We start from the raw sequence: 20,150 nt of genomic DNA, 5'->3' as shown, positions 1-20,150 counted from the left end.
ATGGCCGCCGGCCGCCGCCTCCCGCTGCCCGCGCTGCTGCTGCCGCTGGCCTGCGCCGCCCTGGCGCCTCGCAGCCTCACAGGTAGGGCTAGGAGCGGGCCCCGGGGGCGGCTGCCGAGGGGTCGGGGTCGCCTCCGAAGTGGCCTCAGCCCCGGGTGCTCGTGTCTCCCGCAGAGAAGCAGCGAGCCTGCCTGCTGCCCCCCGACGACGGCCCCTGCCGCGCCCTGGTGCCGCGCTGGTACTACGACAGGCACACGCAGAGCTGCCAGGAGTTCACCTACGGGGGCTGCCACGGCAACGCCAACAACTTCCTCACCCTCGACGACTGCGAGAAGAGCTGCTGGACCATCAAGAGTGAGTCCCGGGGACGGCCCGACGGCACCCCGGGGGGCTGCGGGGGGCTCCGGGGCAGCGCCGGGGTGGTCGGGGGCCGGAGGGAGCGGAGCCTTCCTCCCCACACATCCTCCCCTCCCGAGCCGAGTGACTGCTGCTGCTGCTGCTGAGGGGCCAGAGGGAGTTGTGTCAGAGGAGGCACGAGGGATTTGCATATTATTATTTTTTAATATAATTTGGTTTTATAACTAGCCACTGATGAACGCGGCCGATTCCTCCTGCAAAGCTGGTCCCGCTTTATTAAAGTCTGAGGTTTGGGGACTTGCCCACAACCAGGATAGCAGCGTCTCATCTCGTGTCAACCTCCACCCACGGCTGCTCGGGATGGGGAGTGCAAAGGGTCGGCTTTCACTGAAGGTGAAACTGTTTTCGTTGCAGAAGTGCCCAAATGGTGCCGGATGGAGGCTGATGGAGGACCTTGCAGAGGTCATATAAAAAGATACGCCTTTAACTTAAGCTCGATGAGGTGTGAGGAGTTCATCTATGGTGGCTGTTACGGGAACGACAACAACTTCAAAGATTTGCAGTCATGTGTGGACCACTGTCTGCCAGAGAAAAGTAATGGTTGTTCCAAGTTTTTAATAAACTAGATGCTTTGAAAGCGATACGAAGATGATACTTTATTTGGTATTTTCCTCTGGATACCCGTACAGCAGTATTTTTGAAGACTTCTGGGAAACAGATGCTTATAATTTTCTGCAGGCTTTTGTGTGTCACTGGTCTCGGCTGCCTGCTACTGAGAGAACAAAAATGCTGTGTTAGTTTAGTCTTGTGACCTTAAATTTGCCCACAGCAACACCCAGCGGGTCTCTTGCCTTCCAGAGAGCTGTGCCTGTGTAACCTGAAGGGCAGCAAGGTCGGAGATCAGTGTTGGGCAGGTGTCTGGGACACTGCGGCTGCCACGGGCCGGGAATTGATATCCCAATGTAAGGGAGCAGTGCCTTTATATATTCAAGCCTGAGAGATGCTGTTAGGTGGCTTGCAATTTTTGGCACTTGCCAGCTCCAGAAGTTTTTTGCCTCGTCTGACCACCGTCTCTCTGTAATTAGCAGCAGGTGACTATAGGCAAGTGTTTTCCTAATCACCAGGTTAACATCTGGTCTATCTTTGACAGTATCTTTGAAGAAGAGAGAGCTACCAGAACGGATCAAAACTGTTGCTGCCTGTGCTTCATTAGTGCTTGATGAGAAAGTTATTTTTGGCTGGTGACAGATTGTCACCATTTTCTTAGGTGAATGCTGACTTATTTTTAATTTCTCTGTTCAGCATATAATAAATTGGTAAAAGGACTCCAGCAACAGAAGGAAGACTTTGCTGAGGCGTTATGAAACATAATTCTTGTGAGAAAGATGGTGTGTTTTTGTACTTTTTGCAGCAAGTGGGCAGGATTTGCTGGCAAAAGCATAGCAAGGGTAGACAAAATAGTGCCTATCTCATCTACAGAGGTAATTCCACTGGAATCGTTATTTTCCTGTATGTAGATGTGGAATCAGCCTGCTGTCTAGACTATGTGAACATCACAACTCTCCCATGTGTAGCACCGCATGTGAGGAAAGCTGATGAATTTCACTTGTGGATTAGTAAACCTATTTTCTGGGATTGTCTGGTGCTTTCTCAAACTCACAACTCACAGGAATAAGATGCAGTAAGTCTCTGAAGTCATTGGTAATGCTTGTGTCACTTCAATGGGAGTAATAGGTGTTTAGCCAACAAATTCATTGTAGGGTAAATTTGAATATGCCAGTCATAAAAATACATAATTTTATTTATTTTTTTTCCCCTTTTTCAAGCTGGTCCCTTGCTATGCTATAGCCCCAAGGATGAAGGATTGTGTTCTTCTTCTGTGCCTCGCTATTACTATGACACCAAGAGTAAATCATGTAAGGAGTTCAAATACACTGGCTGTGGTGGAAATAACAATAACTTTGTTACTGAAACAGATTGCTACAATGTCTGTGGAAAAGGTAAGATTATTGTTATTATTATTATTTTGTATTTTATCAGATGAAAGCAGATAAACCAATCCAGATATCAGTAATAGGTGTACAGAGTGTTCTTTTAATCACCTTTTTTTTTTTTTTTTTTTTTAATAAATCTATGCTTTTTGGAATTTGGAACTCAGTATTTTCAAAGGAAGGGAAAAGTGGGATGCAACACTAAATCATTCTGACAAGAAAAGTGTCATGTGAGGTTGTTACACCATTGTTGAATGAAATATGGAGAAAGGCACTCAAATAGACTAATTAATTTACTAGAGCACACAAGGAACCAGTCTTTAAACTGGTCAGTACCAGTGAGAAAACTAATTAAGGTCTCACTTTCTTCTGGATATTTTAAAGTAGGATTAAAGTGAGATGTGAAATCAATTTCCTTTTTTTTTTTTTTTTATTCCTTAGCATTTTCATCAGTTCCCATCCTCTCTTGATTCCCTGCTGCCTGTTCCCATTTCCCATTCCCATTACTAAAGATTTCTGCTTCATCGCTTTTGCTGAATCAACTGTTCCTGTGGCTGTGGGGGGAAGGGTTGGGAAAGATGATTGATTTTTTTTTTTTTTTTTCATAATGGTTTTATTCAGATTAGCTACTGGTTGTGCTTATAAGTCAAAACAGTTGTGCTTTTACCTGCAGTAATATGTTCATACCAGCTATTACAAGTCTTAATACACTAGTTTAATTAATTTGATATGTAAATCAACAACAGAGAGAAAAGCATAATTATATGTTGCTTCCCAGAGCAGTCAAGAAGCAGACAGAGTGCAACATTAAAAAAATTATATAAGTGGGGAAAAAAAATAAGGCTGTATCTAGCACATATCTAGCCTTAGAAAAAAAAAATAAAACACCAAACCCAGCTCTTTTTTAAAGATATTTACAGTGTCCAAGTATTGCCGTATTTAAGGTGTGTAGAAGGCTTAAGTCAGGAGAATATTCTCTGGTTTGGGCTTTGAACTCCATGGGTGTTGAAGCTGGTGGCCAAGGAGCTCCAGCAGGGCAGGGGTTTTACCCTGAGAACAGTCCTCAGAACTGAAAAGACTGCCTGCCAGTTACTCATGGCAGTAGTATTTCTGTGGTTGACAAGTCTGAGTGTGTCTCTGCCATTCTGGCGTTACAAGGCAGGCTTTAATAGCGTGCTAGGTCTATCAGAGATGCCAGCGATTACCTAATTTGCACCTATTACTACCTGGGGAATGGCAGGGCCAGGCTCCAGCTTAAGCGTGCAAAGAGAGAGGAGGCAGGAAACTGCCTCTTCAGCATCCTGCACACACCCAGCCAGGTCTGCTCTGGGGGTTCTCCCTCGCTCCCTCTCCTTATGGAGGAAAGACATTAAAAAAATACTATCCACCTCATTCCTGGTGCAACAGATTGCAAAGCCCAGAGGATCGGTTATAAGCTTTTTCACTAACTTGTGTATTTCAAAATTGAGGAAGGCGTGGTCACCCAAAGGTCATAGTTGAGGGCATAATTAGTACTAATTAATGCTGAGCTATACATATTAATTTTTATAGCTTGGGAGTGTACAGCAACATTAACCAAATCTTTCAGGCAACTTTATCCACTTCTCTGCCTCTCCTATAGTTCACAGTTTCTGACATGGCTGTTATTATCAGGTGAACAGGTTTAACAGCACAATACAAAATATATATATATATATATCCAAACAATGAACAGTAGTAACAATTTTGTCACACTGCTTCACTAACTACTTTCTTTATTTTCTTAGCAGGGAGTCAGAAACCAGCCATGAAAAAGCCAACAGATGTATTCCGCAGAAAGATGATGAGAAAACTGATTAAAAAGCCTCAGATGCGTAACCTGAAGTCTTAAACCTAAATGTGCACTTGAATGTTTGAAACACTTTCTTGACTCCACTTTCCTCTTTTGTAACATAGTTTCCACGCAGTTTTATACGTTGACATGTAGTTCTGTCTTTCAGAACTGCATTTTTTTCCAACTTACTTTTTATAAAGGACTGCATTTAATAGAAGCAGAATGAACCTAGGTTTGGTTCTTCTACTCTGTTGTATTCACAGTAATACTTTGGTAAAGCCACGTATTTAGATTTCCATGTTTTTATGGGGGAATGTTACTACTGCCTTGGGAGAATATTTCAGCAGTTACAAATTAATTAAGATTTGAAAAAATCGATTGTCTCTTAGTATAACTAAGGAGAATGCAAAGCTAAATCTCTGTAGTGGATTTTTTTGGCATATTCTGCATGCTAAAGAAAAGGATTTTTTCACAAGAGTATTCAGAGGCTCGTAGCCCTGCCATTTTACATACTTTGGCACTATCATTTCAGTAAACTACCCTTTGCAGTCACTTTGGTAGTCAAAGCTTTCAGGAGCTTTCATAACGGTGGAAGTATAAACTTTAAGTCTGTTCATCCTATGAAAAAAATTCTGACAAAGGCAATGAAGAAGCTACTCGGTTATTAAAATGAAAAAGTAGCCATTGCTTTTCATGACATATGAAATTTCAACTATGTTGTGCTCCAGATCCTCTTAGGGAATAAATCAGCATATTTATATTGATTTTTTTAAATGGAGCTACATTGCCTATGTTATGAGGGTCTTATTATTTGTGTTTATGTGGTGGCTGTTAAAACAGAAAAACAGAAGCTTCTGCAAATCTCACACAATCCCTATTTTGAGGCACTATTGCATTTATTTTGTTAGGTTATGCCTGTGGTGATATTATTGCACCTTCTTGTATGTTTTATATTTGAGCCATGTCTGAATTTTGATTAATTTCACCTACAGTGTTTTTCTAATATGAATACATAAGTATTGTTAATAAAATCTTTTTTTTTTTTTTGAAAAAGAAGAGCTTGTTCTGTTGCATAATTCTTTTAATTACTGTGAATTAGTTGCATACACCAATAAGTGTAATGGAACCTACTAATTACTAATTATGATTGGCAGAGTTTAGTTGTCTCTGAAATCATTTCCTTATGCCGAGGTTTTCATCTGAAGGAAGCCTGCAAGTTGCACTGATGTCATTGATCCGCAGCAGTTTTTATGGCTCGGTTGGCTGCATAAGGAGTCACTGTCAAAAGCGTGTCTAGCTGAGACAATTTGCTGCTGGGTGTCCTTTAAGGCGTTGTGCTACCTGAACAGCTTTTGTGAGGGTAGTGGGCTATTTGCCTGAAATTACATCAGCATTCAGTTAGAAAGTCTCAGTTGTGTGTTTATCCCCATTTCAGTGAGGGAACATGCTGGCAAAATTAGTCAAGATTTGGTTTTCTCGATGATTTTTCTCTCCACCCTGGACTTGTGATGGAAGCAGTTTGCTGTAGTGCTCCTATCCCTCTGTTTCTGGTTCTTGACCTCAGAAGCAAACCCCACCTTATTTCAATGAATCCCTCAGCTTAACCCTGTCCTGTGACTCAGCCCTGAGCAGAGGCAAGGCCAGGGGAATGCTGGCCTAACACCGTCAGGATTTTGACTAGGGCTAGGGCTGCTTGCTGAGCCCCAGGAGACTGTTTTGGCTTTGGTGCTGATTAAACCTCCCTGGGGAACACAAGGCATGCCACCTGCAGATGCTGCCCCTGTTCCTTCCCTTGGGCTGTGAATTTCAGCAGTGCTGATTAGAGCAGCAACCCAGAGTGTCCCTCTGAATATTTTTAGATGCCTGGCACTGTCATTTGGGAGACACTGGCTGCATTTATTGCAGGTTGTGGACTGGATTAGAAGCAGAAGCCCTTTTCAGGAGTTGCAGTTCTGTTATAAACTTTTTAGCTGAAGAGGATGATTGTCCTTTAACAGCATGACTCTGGGATACGTGTTTAAGAAATGGACTAATCCTCTTTATCACTTGGAAATATCTTAAGGTCAGATGCAAAAATGGACCTGGGATATAAAGAAGTTGTTGAGGAAAATGTGGTAACTGAAGCCCCCAAGTTGAGAACTGCTCCATCTCACCTTACTTCTTGATCTCGGTGCTTGGTCACATACAACATGTCCTGGACAAGGTGACACCCAGGTAGTGTCTCGTCCTGGCAGGGATCCAAGAGGCTGATATTTTTCTGCTCATGGCCAAATAAAGGGCTCAGCAAGAGCTGACTTGACAGGCTGGGCTCCTTTCCCATGGCAGCAGAGCCTGCTACGGTCTTCTGTAGAGCAGCTGCTGCACATGCTCTTTGTTTTCTTGCATAAAAACATAATTCAAAGTCCAACGCCCTATTAGGATACTCAGTGACATATCAGAAGCTTGGGTTTGAATCCCTTATCCAACCAGTATCAGACAGAAATTTAACCTAAAACCTAAAGTTTTATTCTTGCAGGGTTTCCTGATGGGCAGGCTGTAGAGCATTCTGGAGGACTTGGGGAGAAGACCAGGGCAGAGGCCATGGAAGCTCCTTTCAGTCTCTTAGGGATGCTATTGCACCTTGTATAAATTGCATCTTCTTTCGAGATAACTGCCTTAATCTTTCTCTCTCTCTCTCTTTTTTTTTTTTTTTTTTTTTTTTTTTTCCCCAGCCACAGAGAATTTCAGCTGCCACTTTGCTGCTTTGCTTAATGTTCTTAGGTTACTCTGATATCCCGCCAGACTTCTGAGTCTGCTTTGACTAACCTAAATAATTCTCTATTATCTATGGCCTTTTATGTGACTCATGACTTACTTCCTTTTTCAGCTTCCTGATGAAACAACAATAGCCCAAGGTTGGGTCAACTGTTAACATTTTGCCACGTTGAAAATTAATGCAGCCCAAACCATCCTGCAAATTAACTTTTATTATAGTAGCCAGTGTCCAGCAGCTACAGTGTGTCACAACGCAAATTTCTACTGCAGAGGAGGGAAGCAGTGATTACAATCAGTTGGGTTCATCTTGTCTTGCATAGGCAAACTTCCACTGAAACTCATGACTAGTGATTTGCATCATACCTGCCACTCAGCAGCAGCTGCTGAAATAAGCAGATTTGACTAAATGCCATGGCAAATAAGGTCACTGATCTTTAACTTTCCATTGCAACCCAGGATTCCAGTTCTTCTCTTAGTGATATCTTGTGAAGAACTATAGCAGAGACTATAAAAATGAAAATTTGCACCAATTCTTTATCCTTACCCTTTTGCAACACTCAGGGAAAGGCTTTGCAAAGTATTCCAGGAGGAGGAGAGTGCCTTCATCTTTGTATTTCACTGGAATTTCAAATGTCAAAAAGAGAAAAGAAAATAATCCATGTGGAAACACAATTCTTTTAATGGTAGGTTAAATAATGGCAAGGAAGATTTCACCAAGTCTCATTTTAACAGTGACTAGCCCTAATAAATGACCTTTTCACAATTACATGCTTCAGGAGCAAAATGACAATCAGTTTGGGTGGAATTCCTGGAGTCTCACTTCCAAGTGCCAGGAATGTTTCCATTTCTGTATTGGTCCTCATCAGCTGACGAGGTGGTGGAAAACATGTAATGTTTTAATGAACGACGACTCATTGGACACAATGGACCACAAAACAAACAAACAAAAAAAAAAACAAAAACCCACAAAAACCAGTGAATTTGTGTCTCAGTCACAGGTGATAGACCTAAAAGTCAGCTATATGCTGAGGGCAACTCTTCATCATCTTGTACAACATAAATTTACTCCAGCTATGGCTGTGAACACCTGGAAGAACTGCAATGTGGATGTGCCAGAATTAATAAGCATTTACATTGATATTATTGAAAGCAAAATCTACCTCATTATCTATCTAGAAAGCTTTATATTATTGTGCATAACTATCACTGTTGATAATTAGCAAAGAGATACTCACTTCTGTTGAAGCAAGCCCAATTTTTCAGTGTATGGTGGTCCTGTAATGTCTATCATCTGGTAAATTACTTAATTGTGGAAGAGAGGGAGTATTAATCATAATCTATGAAGACTAATGAACAGCAATGATGTTAAAAATTCGATGTAAACAAGAAATACAAAAGCATGTTGTTTGAGGTATTAGGCAACTGATGTGGTCATGAGCTGTGATTTCCACTCCGATGCCAGAGAAGTCACCATCCTTGTTAAGTCTGAACTATATTTGAAAAAAAGAGGGGTGGTTCAGAAAAGTTAAAGACCAGTTTATGAAATATAAAACATTGTGTCTATTGTGTGGGACAAAATACATCCCTTCTAATGAAGATTGCTTTTGTACTAACAGGACTGGCTGTAATTTCAGGTGACTGGACACTCTTCCAGGCATGGCTGGTTCACTTTTTTGTGCAGGGTTTCAAAGACAGTTTGAACTCAAAGCACATCAGATCATCTCCCTTGGTGGGGCCCAACTTCAAGCTGGTGAGCAATATTAAGCCTTATTTTTGCTCATGCTAGATCCTCAACAAAGGCCTTATTATATTAACTACAGGTTAAATTCTCTTATATATCTGCTGGCTGAATTGCAGCTTTTTTTCTCTGTGAACTTTCTTGGAGGTGAGTTAATGCTCACTTAGCAAATGTGCAGGATCTTTTCTAAGAGGGCAATGCAAGATGAATTTTTTTGAAGGTTAGTATGAAATGCAGTACTAGAATTCACAGTAACTAATAAATGCATATGAACAATATTCTCCATGGAATATTTTTCTCTGTGTGTGGGAAGCCAGAAAAAAATGGATAAATTATACTAATAAAAGCTACTTAAAGAGTCAAGAGAGTAAAGTGTGAAAAATACACCTCATTATCAAGCAAGGATCAAGCATTCCATCATCACAGTAGTTTTCAACAAAGAGAAATCTTGATTTTTATTGATGTTAAAAAAGAATATTCTATAAAAAATGCCTCCAGGAGAAAGTCTAGCAAGGCTTTTTCCTTTTTCTTTCTTTTCCTTTCTTTTTCTTCCTTTTTCATTATTTCTTTTTCTTTTTCTTTCCTTTTTTCCTTTTTTTTTTTTTTTTTTTTTTTACCCACAAGGCCAGCAAGACTTTTTTTCCCCCCCTGTTTTTGCTCTGTAAAAGTGGGAGGGAAGTTAGATGAGAAAAACAGTGATGACAAATGGTATTTACTGCTCTCCCAGGGACACGGGCTGCTACGCTGGAGTACAAGGAGTCAGTGCAGCTCCCGCTGTGCCAGCCAGAGGGACTCTCCCATGATTTCAACAAAACCTGGAGCAAGTCCAAACACTCCAACGACTGCCTCTAACCAAAGGAAAGTGTCTTGCACAGAGCAGTGTTCTTCTGCAGCAGCACATATATCTGGCTTTCCTGTGTTGTCAATTCCTATCCCTGGGTGCAAGCCAATGAACAAAAATCTCAGTGAAATTATTCCCTACTTTTATTTGAGTGTCCACACAACCACTGGGTGTTTTCTGGTGGAGCAATAGGTTCCTCTCAGCTGGGAAATGATCCACTAATTCATTTCTTTACACTGATACGTCTACATATAGGATCAGTACCAAAAATACTATGAAGCCTATTATAGAAAAACATTGGAAAATATCTGTCTTAGTATTAAAGGCATTTACTTGATTAGTTTTTATCAGGAATTGTTCCTTGCAACTGTAAAAAGAACTGTAGCTTTTACATCATTTTCAACACAATCTTCTATTAAAATATAAAGTAATATTGAGATAAACTGGTAAATATATATTAAAGGAGGAATTTTTAAATCTCTTTAGTTTGGTTTAAAGTCATTAGATAGCTTGGATGTTCTTCCTTCTGATATATTAAATGTTATTGGACTCCTCAGTTAAGTGTCTTCTACTGGCAATTGAAATGGGTTCCTTAGCTGATCTCCTAACAGCATTTTGCATCCTTTTATTGTGAATTAATCTAAGCTGTGATACGAGAAAATTGTACAGTTTGAATCTTAATAAATTCTGATTTTCACAGAACTGTTTAAAGCTGCAAACAGCCAGAAAAAGGTAAGTGCATTGGTGAAGTAAAACTCACTTTTTTTTTTTTTTTTCAATTTTGTATTTTCTTTTTAAAACTGATACTGAAAAAAGATTATAGACTGCACTTTGTAGTTATGCTGGTGGAAAGCTTCTCTTGATCTCCAGACATACAACAAAAGAGATCTATCCAAACCTGCTGAAATGGAGCTGACAGAGAATCATCAAACTCTTACTGCCTCGATTTTGAGCAGACACCTGTAGTTAATACTCCTATCTCCAGCAGACAGAATTACACCTTTGAATGTGATAGCAAGCACTTAATGGCATTTAGGATTGAAGTTTTCTCTTTCAAGAAGCTCTTTTTGTTCTATTTTCCTCACCAAAGCATGCTGAAGGCTTTCTCATTTCACCTGCTGCCACTGCAGAGGTTGTCTCTGGACCCTGGGGCAGGAAAACACCCTGGGAGAGTGTGTCACTGAAACCCTTGGCCCTGTGAAGAAACTTCCATGAAATAGCTCAGAGGGTTCCAAAAATAGGAAAGGCGTGTTTTCAACACTTGCGAAAGGTAAATTGTTGGAAAATAAAAGTCATATCTCCTGCAGGCTCGAGAGGCCACAAGAGGTATTTTTTCAAGCTGTGTGGTGATTCTTGTTCCTTTGCTAGGAAATCCTTGGCTGGAAGGAGGAGGGAGAGCCTGGACTGACTCACCTGGCTTGCCCCTGCTTTGCCCACTGCCACAGTCTCTGCCCACACGGTGCTTGTGCAGCAGCCGTGAAATGCAGTGCCTGGCATCTTGCTCAGCATGTGTTTGCCAGGGTTGGACCAGATGACATGTGAAGATACACTCCTCTCAGCCCACATTTTCCTAAGAGTATGAGTATATCTTCAGTGAAGAGCAACACAGTCCTGGAAATGCAAATCAGTTTTCTGAGGACACAGCTGGAAAACAAAGGGCCCATATGAGTCCACACTACTGGGTACTCGGAGTGGTTCCTGTAACCATTTCTGGGGGAAATCCCAGTTCCCAGCATGAGGCACAGCCCTCAGGCTTGGTTTTGATGTCAGAGCCAGTGCTGTGCACAGCTATGGGCAGCTCAAAGTTGGGCAGGGTGATGTGGGGGCACACAGGTTGCAGAGCAGGAGAAGCAGGGCATGGGGAGGGAGGCAGTGCTGGTGCATCCGCTCCTGGTGGGGATGGGAACATGGCTGTGGGTGAGGGAGCCTCCAAGCAACAAGATGGATTTATGTCCTTTGAGCACTGCAATGAGAAACACATTGGCCACATGGCAATATTACAGCACTATCGTACACCAGCTAATGTACAAACAGCAAAAAGAAACAAGAAAGAGCTATTTGGCCTCTCATGTGGAAGCACACACTATTCATAGACCTTTGAAATGCATCACTGTAGTCAGCAGCAGCTTGAAGGTAATATTTTTCAGAATATTTTTTTCAGCAGACATCCAAAAACATAAAATAAGGAATATTTTGTTTTCCAGCTGATGAAATAAGTCTCAGCAGCACTGGAGCAAATGCCTCATAAAGCACACCAAAGCACGACTTCTATATTTTTGCAGCTGCTGAATAACTGTGGCAGCTTTTTCTCCATTATATTGCATTCAGACTAAGCAGATGTGAAAAGAAATTGCAATATGCAATTAAATGTATACCATACCTAACAATAGGATGCATTATTACTAGAATCCATTTACTGCTGTAAGACCTATTCATATTTTCTTTCAAATACGTGGATAGTCACACTCCTAAATGTGATTAGGACTCAGTCTTTCTCTGTGTTTTGTCTGCTAAGTTTCCATTTAGCAGTCATTCAATTTTCAGGAAAAAATGGTTATTTTCCTAATCAACAGCTATGGAAACTCTGCCTTGCCTCAGACAGACCTCAAGGGATATGCTTAGTCCCTACAATGTCACCTTTACTAATAATGAAGTGTTTACAGGCTGTAGTTTGGTCTCTGTCATTTCCTTGCTTTTAGTGATAAAGGAGAATCAAAAGGTTTCTGTGGAAGGAACTGTATGTCCTGTATCTATCTGCACAGATTGTCTGCCACACTGAAGGTGGAACCAGAAGGGATTAGGAAACAAAGACCACATTTACATAGGTGTTTGATCAGTGGTACCTAGCTACGTAACTCCTATTGATATAATGGGAATTTCCCAGACACTTCAAAAAAATGCCTAGGGCACCTTATCTCTGCCCCTAGACATTTATCTCTTTCTCTATTTATTAAGGTAAATAATCTTCAAAAATCTGGCTCCACCTTTCATTTTCAAAGAGACAGAAGACCAGGTTGTTCATTGTTCATGCCAATTGTCCTGCTAAGAACTACATGTTTTGGTATTGCCCAACATTTAAATGCTTTCCCTACTTGTGTGCCAGCTGCCAGGACCCCATGATGTTGTGCTCGGTGGGTTAGGTGACCAAGAGAAGGACATGAACAGTTTGTCCCATTATGGGAGGAGCTGTCTAAAACTAGAAAGCTAAAAACCAGGAAAATAAGTAAAAATGACCATGCACACATAAATGCCCGACTTGGTGTGGCTGCCCAGTTGACCAGAGTGGTCTCCCGCTCTATACAGAGTCCACGTCCAGGCCCCAGTCTCTGCTGGCTTCTGCTGTTGAGTCTGAGTTTGGGTCAGTACTAATAGGAGTTGCTCAAAACTCAGCTAGTTTGAATAAGGTCAAAAATATGGCAGAATTTCCATAAATGCTGTACTATGAGAAGATATCAAGATGTGAACCACCTGTTTTTTCAGTTTTGCAAACCAGAAACCTGTCTGGCATTTTGCGCAATCAAACCACACCCTATCCATTCAGCTCTGATTTATTAACTTGAAAGCTCTCATAACATTCCCCTTTCCATGCTTGCTGGTACTATCTACAATTCTAGATAACATAAAAGAAAACTTGCTGTGCCAAAGATGGCTATGGTTACCGCGTTCATTTTCTAACATGGTTATCATTTTCACGTTTCCACTTTCCATGTTTTCCAGTTTAGAGATGAATCATACATTGGAAAAAAAAAAAAAAAAAAAAAAAAAAAAAAGCCCTTATGTTAAATTAGTCTCAGAACATTAAGAAAAAACGTCCACCGCACCCTGTGATTAATTCATTAATCCATCTTTCAAAACAAGTAATCTAATTAGCTTGCAAACAAGAACATGACGCACACGTGGCTCTTCAAATAGTGTTGACATATTGAATAGTTCAGATTCCTGAGATACACAGCCTTTCACTTGCTCCTTCCAGTTCCAGTAAAACCCAGACCAGAACGCTTCTGCTCTCGAAGGTTACTGGATGCACAGAATGGAATGTGCTCATGGTCCAAGGCCAGGAGACGGAGAATAGGTCTCTTCCGTTGGAGAAAAAAGAAATTGCAAGTGCTTCTTACAGGCAGCCCTAGGCAGAGCTGTCTAGGCAATACTCATATTTTAAAAGACCTGAGAGCTATACTTTGGCCTCTTTGTAAGCACAAAAGTCAATCAAAAGTTCAAAAGTTCATGCATATACACATACTTGTACATGTGAAAGAACTGAGGAAGCAGACTGACCAGTGAAGAATGCAAAGAGTGGTCTGTCAGCTCAGTTAGGAGAGCTAGGCCATGGGAAGAAGCCACAAAGCAGTGTAAAGTAAGGGTGATGGTTTTCGGTGGCCAGAGGCTGAATTTCATGTATGCCTGTCATCCAATTGGAAGGCAATCCAGTACAAGTGGACTACAGAAAACACAACAAAAACATTTCTATTCTATTCATAATGACACAATTAGCTTTAATTATCTCATGAACATCAACCAGGATAAACAGGCTGTTTTTAATCTTTTATTTTAATATCTTTTTTTTTTTTTTCTTTTCTTCTGTTAATGTCAGAATCTGTGCTGCCATGCCACATAATCACAGAAATGGGAATGAGATGAATATATAAAAACTGTCAAAGTCTCAGTCCTTTCAGCTAATGGAGGTGTTGCACCAAATTCATCCTTGACATCATCTAAAAAGGAAGACTTTATTTTCAGGTACTGACTACCTGGATTTTTCTAACAGTTTTTAGGACAAATTGTGATATTACTGTAAATTGTTTTTCAATTCTCTCTCAAAGTTCAATCCAAAAGAGAATTAGATACTAGCTACGCTGTTCATTACTGCCTTTACTTTGGAAATCTCTAGGCAATCCAGTCAGTTTCTGATAATTCAATTAACTGACTGCTGAAAAAAGGAGGAAGACATAAATGTTATGATGAATACAAGGAAGAGGAAAGATTTATTACATTCATCTGAGTCTGACATGTCTTCTACTTGGTTAGTGGCTGGGATGGGTGGAGATTGGCATGGGAAAATGCATATAAATCTTGTGTTGTGCAATGATTCTTGCACTGTTTTCCTTCACATGAGTTGAATCAGAAAACCTTTACGGGGTGGCCTGGTAGCAGGTTATGGGAAAGGCCAGAGATTTAGGTTCCTATGGATCCAGTCATGCATAAAAACAGCAGGGAGGTTCATGAGCATATTGACAGTTGACAATGACCAACGCAAGAGTAAACCGCGAACTGATGGAAATCTTTCTACAGAAGCCACCCTGTAAGGAACCTCCTGAACTTCCAAGAACACAGTCTAGAAGCAATTAGAGCACTCAACAAATGTGAAACATAAACCCTGTAAGCAACACTCTTCATCAAAAGACAAAATTCCTGTCCTGTTCCTTCCTAACCCTAAAGTACCAAATATTTTCTTCTATTGTTAGGCTGGGAAAAAAAAAAAAAAAAAAAAAAAAAAAAAAAAAACAAACAAAAACAAAACCTTTTTTTTTTAAATTTATTTATTTATTTATTTATTTATTTATTTATTTTTATTAGTGAAAGACTAGTTTTGTAAGACTGAGTTACATTTCAAATGCATCATTTTTCTGAGAGAAGTATCAGAGTAATCAAGCCCAACCAAAATGTATTGAATGTAAGGAAGAAATATATATATATGTATATTTTCTTTGCTGATGCTGTTGACAGAAACATGTTCTCATGAAACAGTCTGTCCCGCTCAGACTGATATTTCTCAACAGAAAGGTTTTTCCTTTTGTAATTGTGTGACCAAGTCTACTCAGAGATTTCATGTATACCTGCTTCGTTCATGAGAAATATTGGAAGCCTGAGAGATGAAAAATCAGTATGGTCATTTGACTGAGGAGACCATGAAAAAATACAGACAAAAACAGATGTTACCTCATTTGAAGATCTACAAAACCTAGGAGTCCTTTCAGAGTGCTTGTATCACTACCATTAGTGCAGTAAATAGTGATGTTTAGTCTACAGATGGGCTCCTGTTATTAGGAGATTTGGGGCTGAGGTTCAGTGGATAATGGAGCAGTGCAGACAAAAAAAAAGTGTTACAGCCACATAAATTCCTGCAGAACTAGCTGAGGTGTCTCTGCGTTGTGCCCCCAGACTTTCAGCCTGGAGGCAGCAGTTACTGGCTTAATCTCAGCCCTGCATGGAGGCTGCTTCTGTCCTGAACAGACTTTGAGAACAGATGCAAAGCTGGGTTTGCTTGACACTACACATGAACTTAGGAGTTCTATTGACAAGAAAACTGGAGACATCTCTGCACCCAGCATATGGCTAGGCCTGAAGGCACAGTCTCCCAGGTGATTGGTTGTTGACTTTAATTGTGCTCCGTGATGAATGAGGAAGTTTCTTTCATGACCATTTTGTAGGAAAGAGAACACATCTTCCAAAGGCCAGTTGGATACGTAGCTCTCATGAAGTTAAGAAAAGTTACTTGCAAGTTACATAAGTGATTTGTCTGAAACAGCACAAAAAGACTGTTGTAACAGACCAACTTCACTTTGGGTGATTCAAATCCTGTGAAATCAACCTCTTCCGGCTCTGTCTGAAAGCCACAATGACCAAATCCCAGATACAGCAGTGGTTGGGAGAGGGTTCCTTCTAAAATGTTGACCACCATGTGACCTGATTCTGGAAGGGCTGGATCCCTGTTGGTGTCATCCTCATGCCTCCAGGTGCATGAAACCATCTTGCCCAGAGGTTCTCTTCCTGATGGTATCAGGGACATGAGGATTGAGATAAGACCATGGCTTTAGTTGGGGACCTCAAAACCCAACTAGGAATGGGTTCCTTTCTTGCAAACAGAGGAAAGACCTACCATTACTTCATATATATGGCATCTCCTGTCCACAGTGGTAGTTCCCTTTTAGCGTAGGTCAAGCAGCATCAGTTATATCTGCCTTCTCACTGGCAAATTCAGCTAGCCAAATCTTTTGATTCTAAGCCCACAGAGGATCTAGTAATACATGTAAAACTTTGCCTGCTTCTTTCACAAAGTCCATGTCACTGTACGTCTGTGCCAGGTGTTTCCAACCAATGGACTACTGAAAACAAAATCAAACAAACAAATGAACAACAGACCCCCCTCTTCTTTTAGAGAGATATATCATCCTCCAACAACTTGTTAGTCAGATGCACAGATCCACCAAAAGCCTCAAGTAACACATAGACAAGTTCCAGAATAAATTCTCACAAACAGACAAAACAGCAGCAATGACAAACCAATCCTTTTACTCCTTCAGTTACTCAGCAAAAATAAAAAAAATCACAGCAGTTATAATTGGTAACTGCACAAGTCCTTTGGTTCCTTTGCTGATTCAGGGCAAAACTCACTGTCTTGCTTATTGTTCTGAGCACACTCTCCATGCTCTGAGCAAAGAGAGCAAATGGCAGACAATTTTATTTTATAAAAATAAATAAATAAATAAATAAAATTATTTTATACTTAGTTTCTTTGCATGCATTTTCTGCTCTATGTTGAATATTTGGATTCTTCTCTTTTGAACACATGCTTAGAATCTGGCATAAAGGAAAGAGCAGGTATTGCAGCATTATATGACATAGAGAGTTACAGGTGGAAGTCTCTTCACATATCTTTGACTCGTTTCCAAACATCAAAAATGTTTCAAAAAATGAAATCCTGCCACATTTTACATGTACGGCAGATGTGGCTGTACTATTTTGCTGAAGTTGCTCAGCAGTATTTATTGCATGAGGGTATCTTTATTTAGACTGACAATGTATGCGATGTTTTGCAAAAGAAGTGGCCCCTGAAGTTTTGTCATCTAAAAGATGGATGTATTAAATAAATTATGCAGAGAAATGTATACATATAATGAGCTCACTTAGATTCCTCTTTCTAATTATATATAATGGGCCCAGAAAACAATATGTAGGCAATAGGCTATTCTTGTAGAGTCATCATCTTAGGAGCAAGCATTTATTTTTTCAAATTAGAGACTATTAATATGCTGAAGTGTGAAAAAAGTTATTGTTTCCCATTTAGTTTCCAACATAAACTACTGGCTAGTTAGAGACATCTGCAAGAAATATAGACTGTTCCTTCAATTCCTAAGTCCCATTTTCACCCAAAAGTTAAAATAGAAAGAGTGTTTGCAGTTTGCTTTTATTATAACCTCTGGTTTTATAGTCCACTATTATATGATGTTCCATAAACCTAACCCAGAAGCATTCCACCATGTTCTTCTTATTCAAATACTCAATCCTCCAGCCTTTTTCCAGCTAATAATCCTAGTGAAGTTTTGGGGATTTTCAGTTGAGTAAAGATTAACTTCATACTATAGGATTTGGCTTTAAAACCATCTTAGCTAATTTGACTTTTCCATTTGCATCAGCAGTTTTAATTTCAGACATGCCGTACCACAACCAAGTAAGACATCTTTCAGAAAAGTACACCAGCTTTGCTCTATCTGTCTCCTTCCCCGAAATTCTTGCTTTACACTGTTGTACCCCCATGTAACTCAGCCCATATTATACTGCCTTTTACAATTGATAGGCACTACTTAACAACTCTTCCCACACATTCCTGGTTAAAAAAAAAAAAAAAAAAAAAAAAAAAAAAAGAAAAACGAAAATCATCTAAGAACATCAATTAAACCAGAAAATGTTCTTAAAAAGTAGCAATCAGTAAAATGCTAAATTAATTATTTTGGTATTGAGACAAGGTGTGTGCATGTATTTTTTTAATTATTATTTTCTTTTTCCAAGGTCAAAGTCCTTTAAACTGTCCTGAGCACTGTCCATTTTATCTTTTTCTTTTCATTTTTTGGCTCAAAAACATGCAATGCATGGTCTTTGAAATAGTTTTCCTTGTGTAAAGCCATTCTCTTTCACTGAGGTTTTTGAGAAAACATTTTTACAGCTCAGAGGTGGAATAAATTCACTTTCAGAGAGATTTCAGTCAGATTTCTCAGGCCCTACTGTCATAATACAGTGAAGCCCAGCTTTTGTGGTGTTTTTTTTTCTACCACTGAGGTTTGGCAGCAGAGTGTACTGAGGAAGTGATCACCTTATGTGTTATTAGAAACCAGGTTTGAATAAAGCAGGACTGCATTTGGACAGGATGATCATATGATGCTGTGGGACAACCACACAATTTCAATTTCCACTATGGAACAAAACTTATCCTGTCCCTGATATATTTCCTCTTATCATTTCATTCCAGCTCCAATGCCACGCAGAGCTGACATATCCCACAACAAAATGAGATATCACTTCACCAATTACTGGAAAACAGAACAGGAAATTATACTCAATGAGCCTGATAGGGAAGTTTTTAAAAATGCAAAATTAGACCCAATTTGAAAAATCATGAAAAAAAAGCAGATTTATCTCATTGCTCACTGCAATCAGAGATGATTTGAGGTAAAGGTTGAGCTACTCCTACAAAGCACAAGTTTTCTTATCTTCCATTAACACCAATTTTTAGATCCAGCCTGTACATTATAGCACCTCAGGAGTATTCAGCCCTCCAGTTCCCCGTGATATACACACAGCTTCATGCATTGCACCTTCCTGTCACTGTGACTCAGCTTGGAAACCTTCCAGTGCTGTGTTGGGCTGCGGTCTTCTCTTCTCCAGATGAGGAACTTGCTGAGACATGATCCTCAACAGCCCTGGTGAGCACTGGCCACGGCTGCTGCTGTTTCCCTCCCCACACCGGCTCTGCTTTTCAGTCTCCAAATCTGAGTAGAAGACACCTTCCTTACGTGCCCTACAAGTGCTTAATGTTGCTTTCTTCTGTACTGGGGAGAGGATTCTCAGTTAGATGGATCACCAACTGTCAAGTTATTAAAACTGTGCTGATTATGCCAGTTCCAGAAGAAAAATAATCAATGTAGCATGTGTGCATGTGTCCACTTCCTTGCATGCAGGCGTGAGCACCATACTACTGAAGCCCACATCTGGTGGGCCCCTCAGATGGAGCAGCTGGAAAGGGGATTCAAAAACACAAAATTCAAGTTATACCACAGCAGAAATATTTTCTCTGCTGTCCTTGCAGACTGTTAAAAATACCAAGGAGTTTATCTTCAGAGCTCCCAGAGACTTTGGGGCTATCTTTAAACAGCAAATGAGATCACTTTTTACATGTGAGGGATATTTAGCTCATATGTAGGTACTCTGAATAAATTATGAATTATTTAATTAATTAATCTAATTAATTAATATTTCCATTAAAATTTACCATAAGCCTTGAATATGACTCACTAATGCTATACAATGGGTGACTAATTGTGCCTGCCTAACAATTACCAAGGTAGACCACTGTTAAAACCTTTTAAACCATTTTGATCTCCTTTGGATTGGATGGCTTAAATATTTGGAACAGCATCTGAGCTTCCATCTGAACCTTTTCTCAGATATAAACAATATTTGCTTTTACTTCATGAATTGCCAGTTTTCTGAGATGCAGATTTTCTGCGTCTATTATCTCAAGAAATACCACAAGGATAGACAGATAACAGGACTTCTCCTTGCTCGCCCTCAGCTCCAACCACTTCCATGTTTGTTTCAGATGAATTACAAGGAAAGGGAGGGAAAAACTTCAGTAAGTTATGCTAGAGTTGCTCTTTTATC

At 40.1% G+C, this 20,150-nt stretch overlaps 1 protein-coding gene across 1 annotated transcript; it reads left to right on the top strand.

The window, feature by feature from the left end:
• Positions 1-5,149, top strand: TFPI2 (tissue factor pathway inhibitor 2). Its single transcript, XM_032181887.1, has 5 exons — positions 1-82; positions 175-354; positions 772-951; positions 2,184-2,357; positions 4,115-5,149. The coding sequence occupies exons 1-5, from the start codon at positions 1-3 to the stop codon at positions 4,216-4,218; spliced, it is 720 nt and encodes a 239-aa protein (XP_032037778.1). The 3' UTR covers positions 4,219-5,149.
• The last annotated feature ends 15,001 nt before the right edge of the window (positions 5,150-20,150 follow it).

This window comes from Aythya fuligula, chromosome 2, assembly GCF_009819795.1.
Source record: "Aythya fuligula isolate bAytFul2 chromosome 2, bAytFul2.pri, whole genome shotgun sequence".
In the NCBI taxonomy this organism is placed as follows: domain Eukaryota; kingdom Metazoa; phylum Chordata; class Aves; order Anseriformes; family Anatidae; genus Aythya; species Aythya fuligula.
Note: the sequence above shows the minus strand (reverse complement) of the source record. Positions and strands in the feature narration are given on the sequence as shown.

Excerpts from the sequence above, each read along its gene's own strand:
- TFPI2 (XM_032181887.1), top strand. The coding sequence starts at position 1 with ATGGCCGCCGGCCGCCGCCTCCCGCTGCCCGCGCTGCTGCTGCCGCTG. Across the intron at positions 83-174 it reads GGCGCCTCGCAGCCTCACAG|AGAAGCAGCGAGCCTGCCTG; the intron begins GTAGGGCTAGGA and ends TGTCTCCCGCAG. Across the intron at positions 355-771 it reads GAGCTGCTGGACCATCAAGA|AAGTGCCCAAATGGTGCCGG; the intron begins GTGAGTCCCGGG and ends TTTTCGTTGCAG.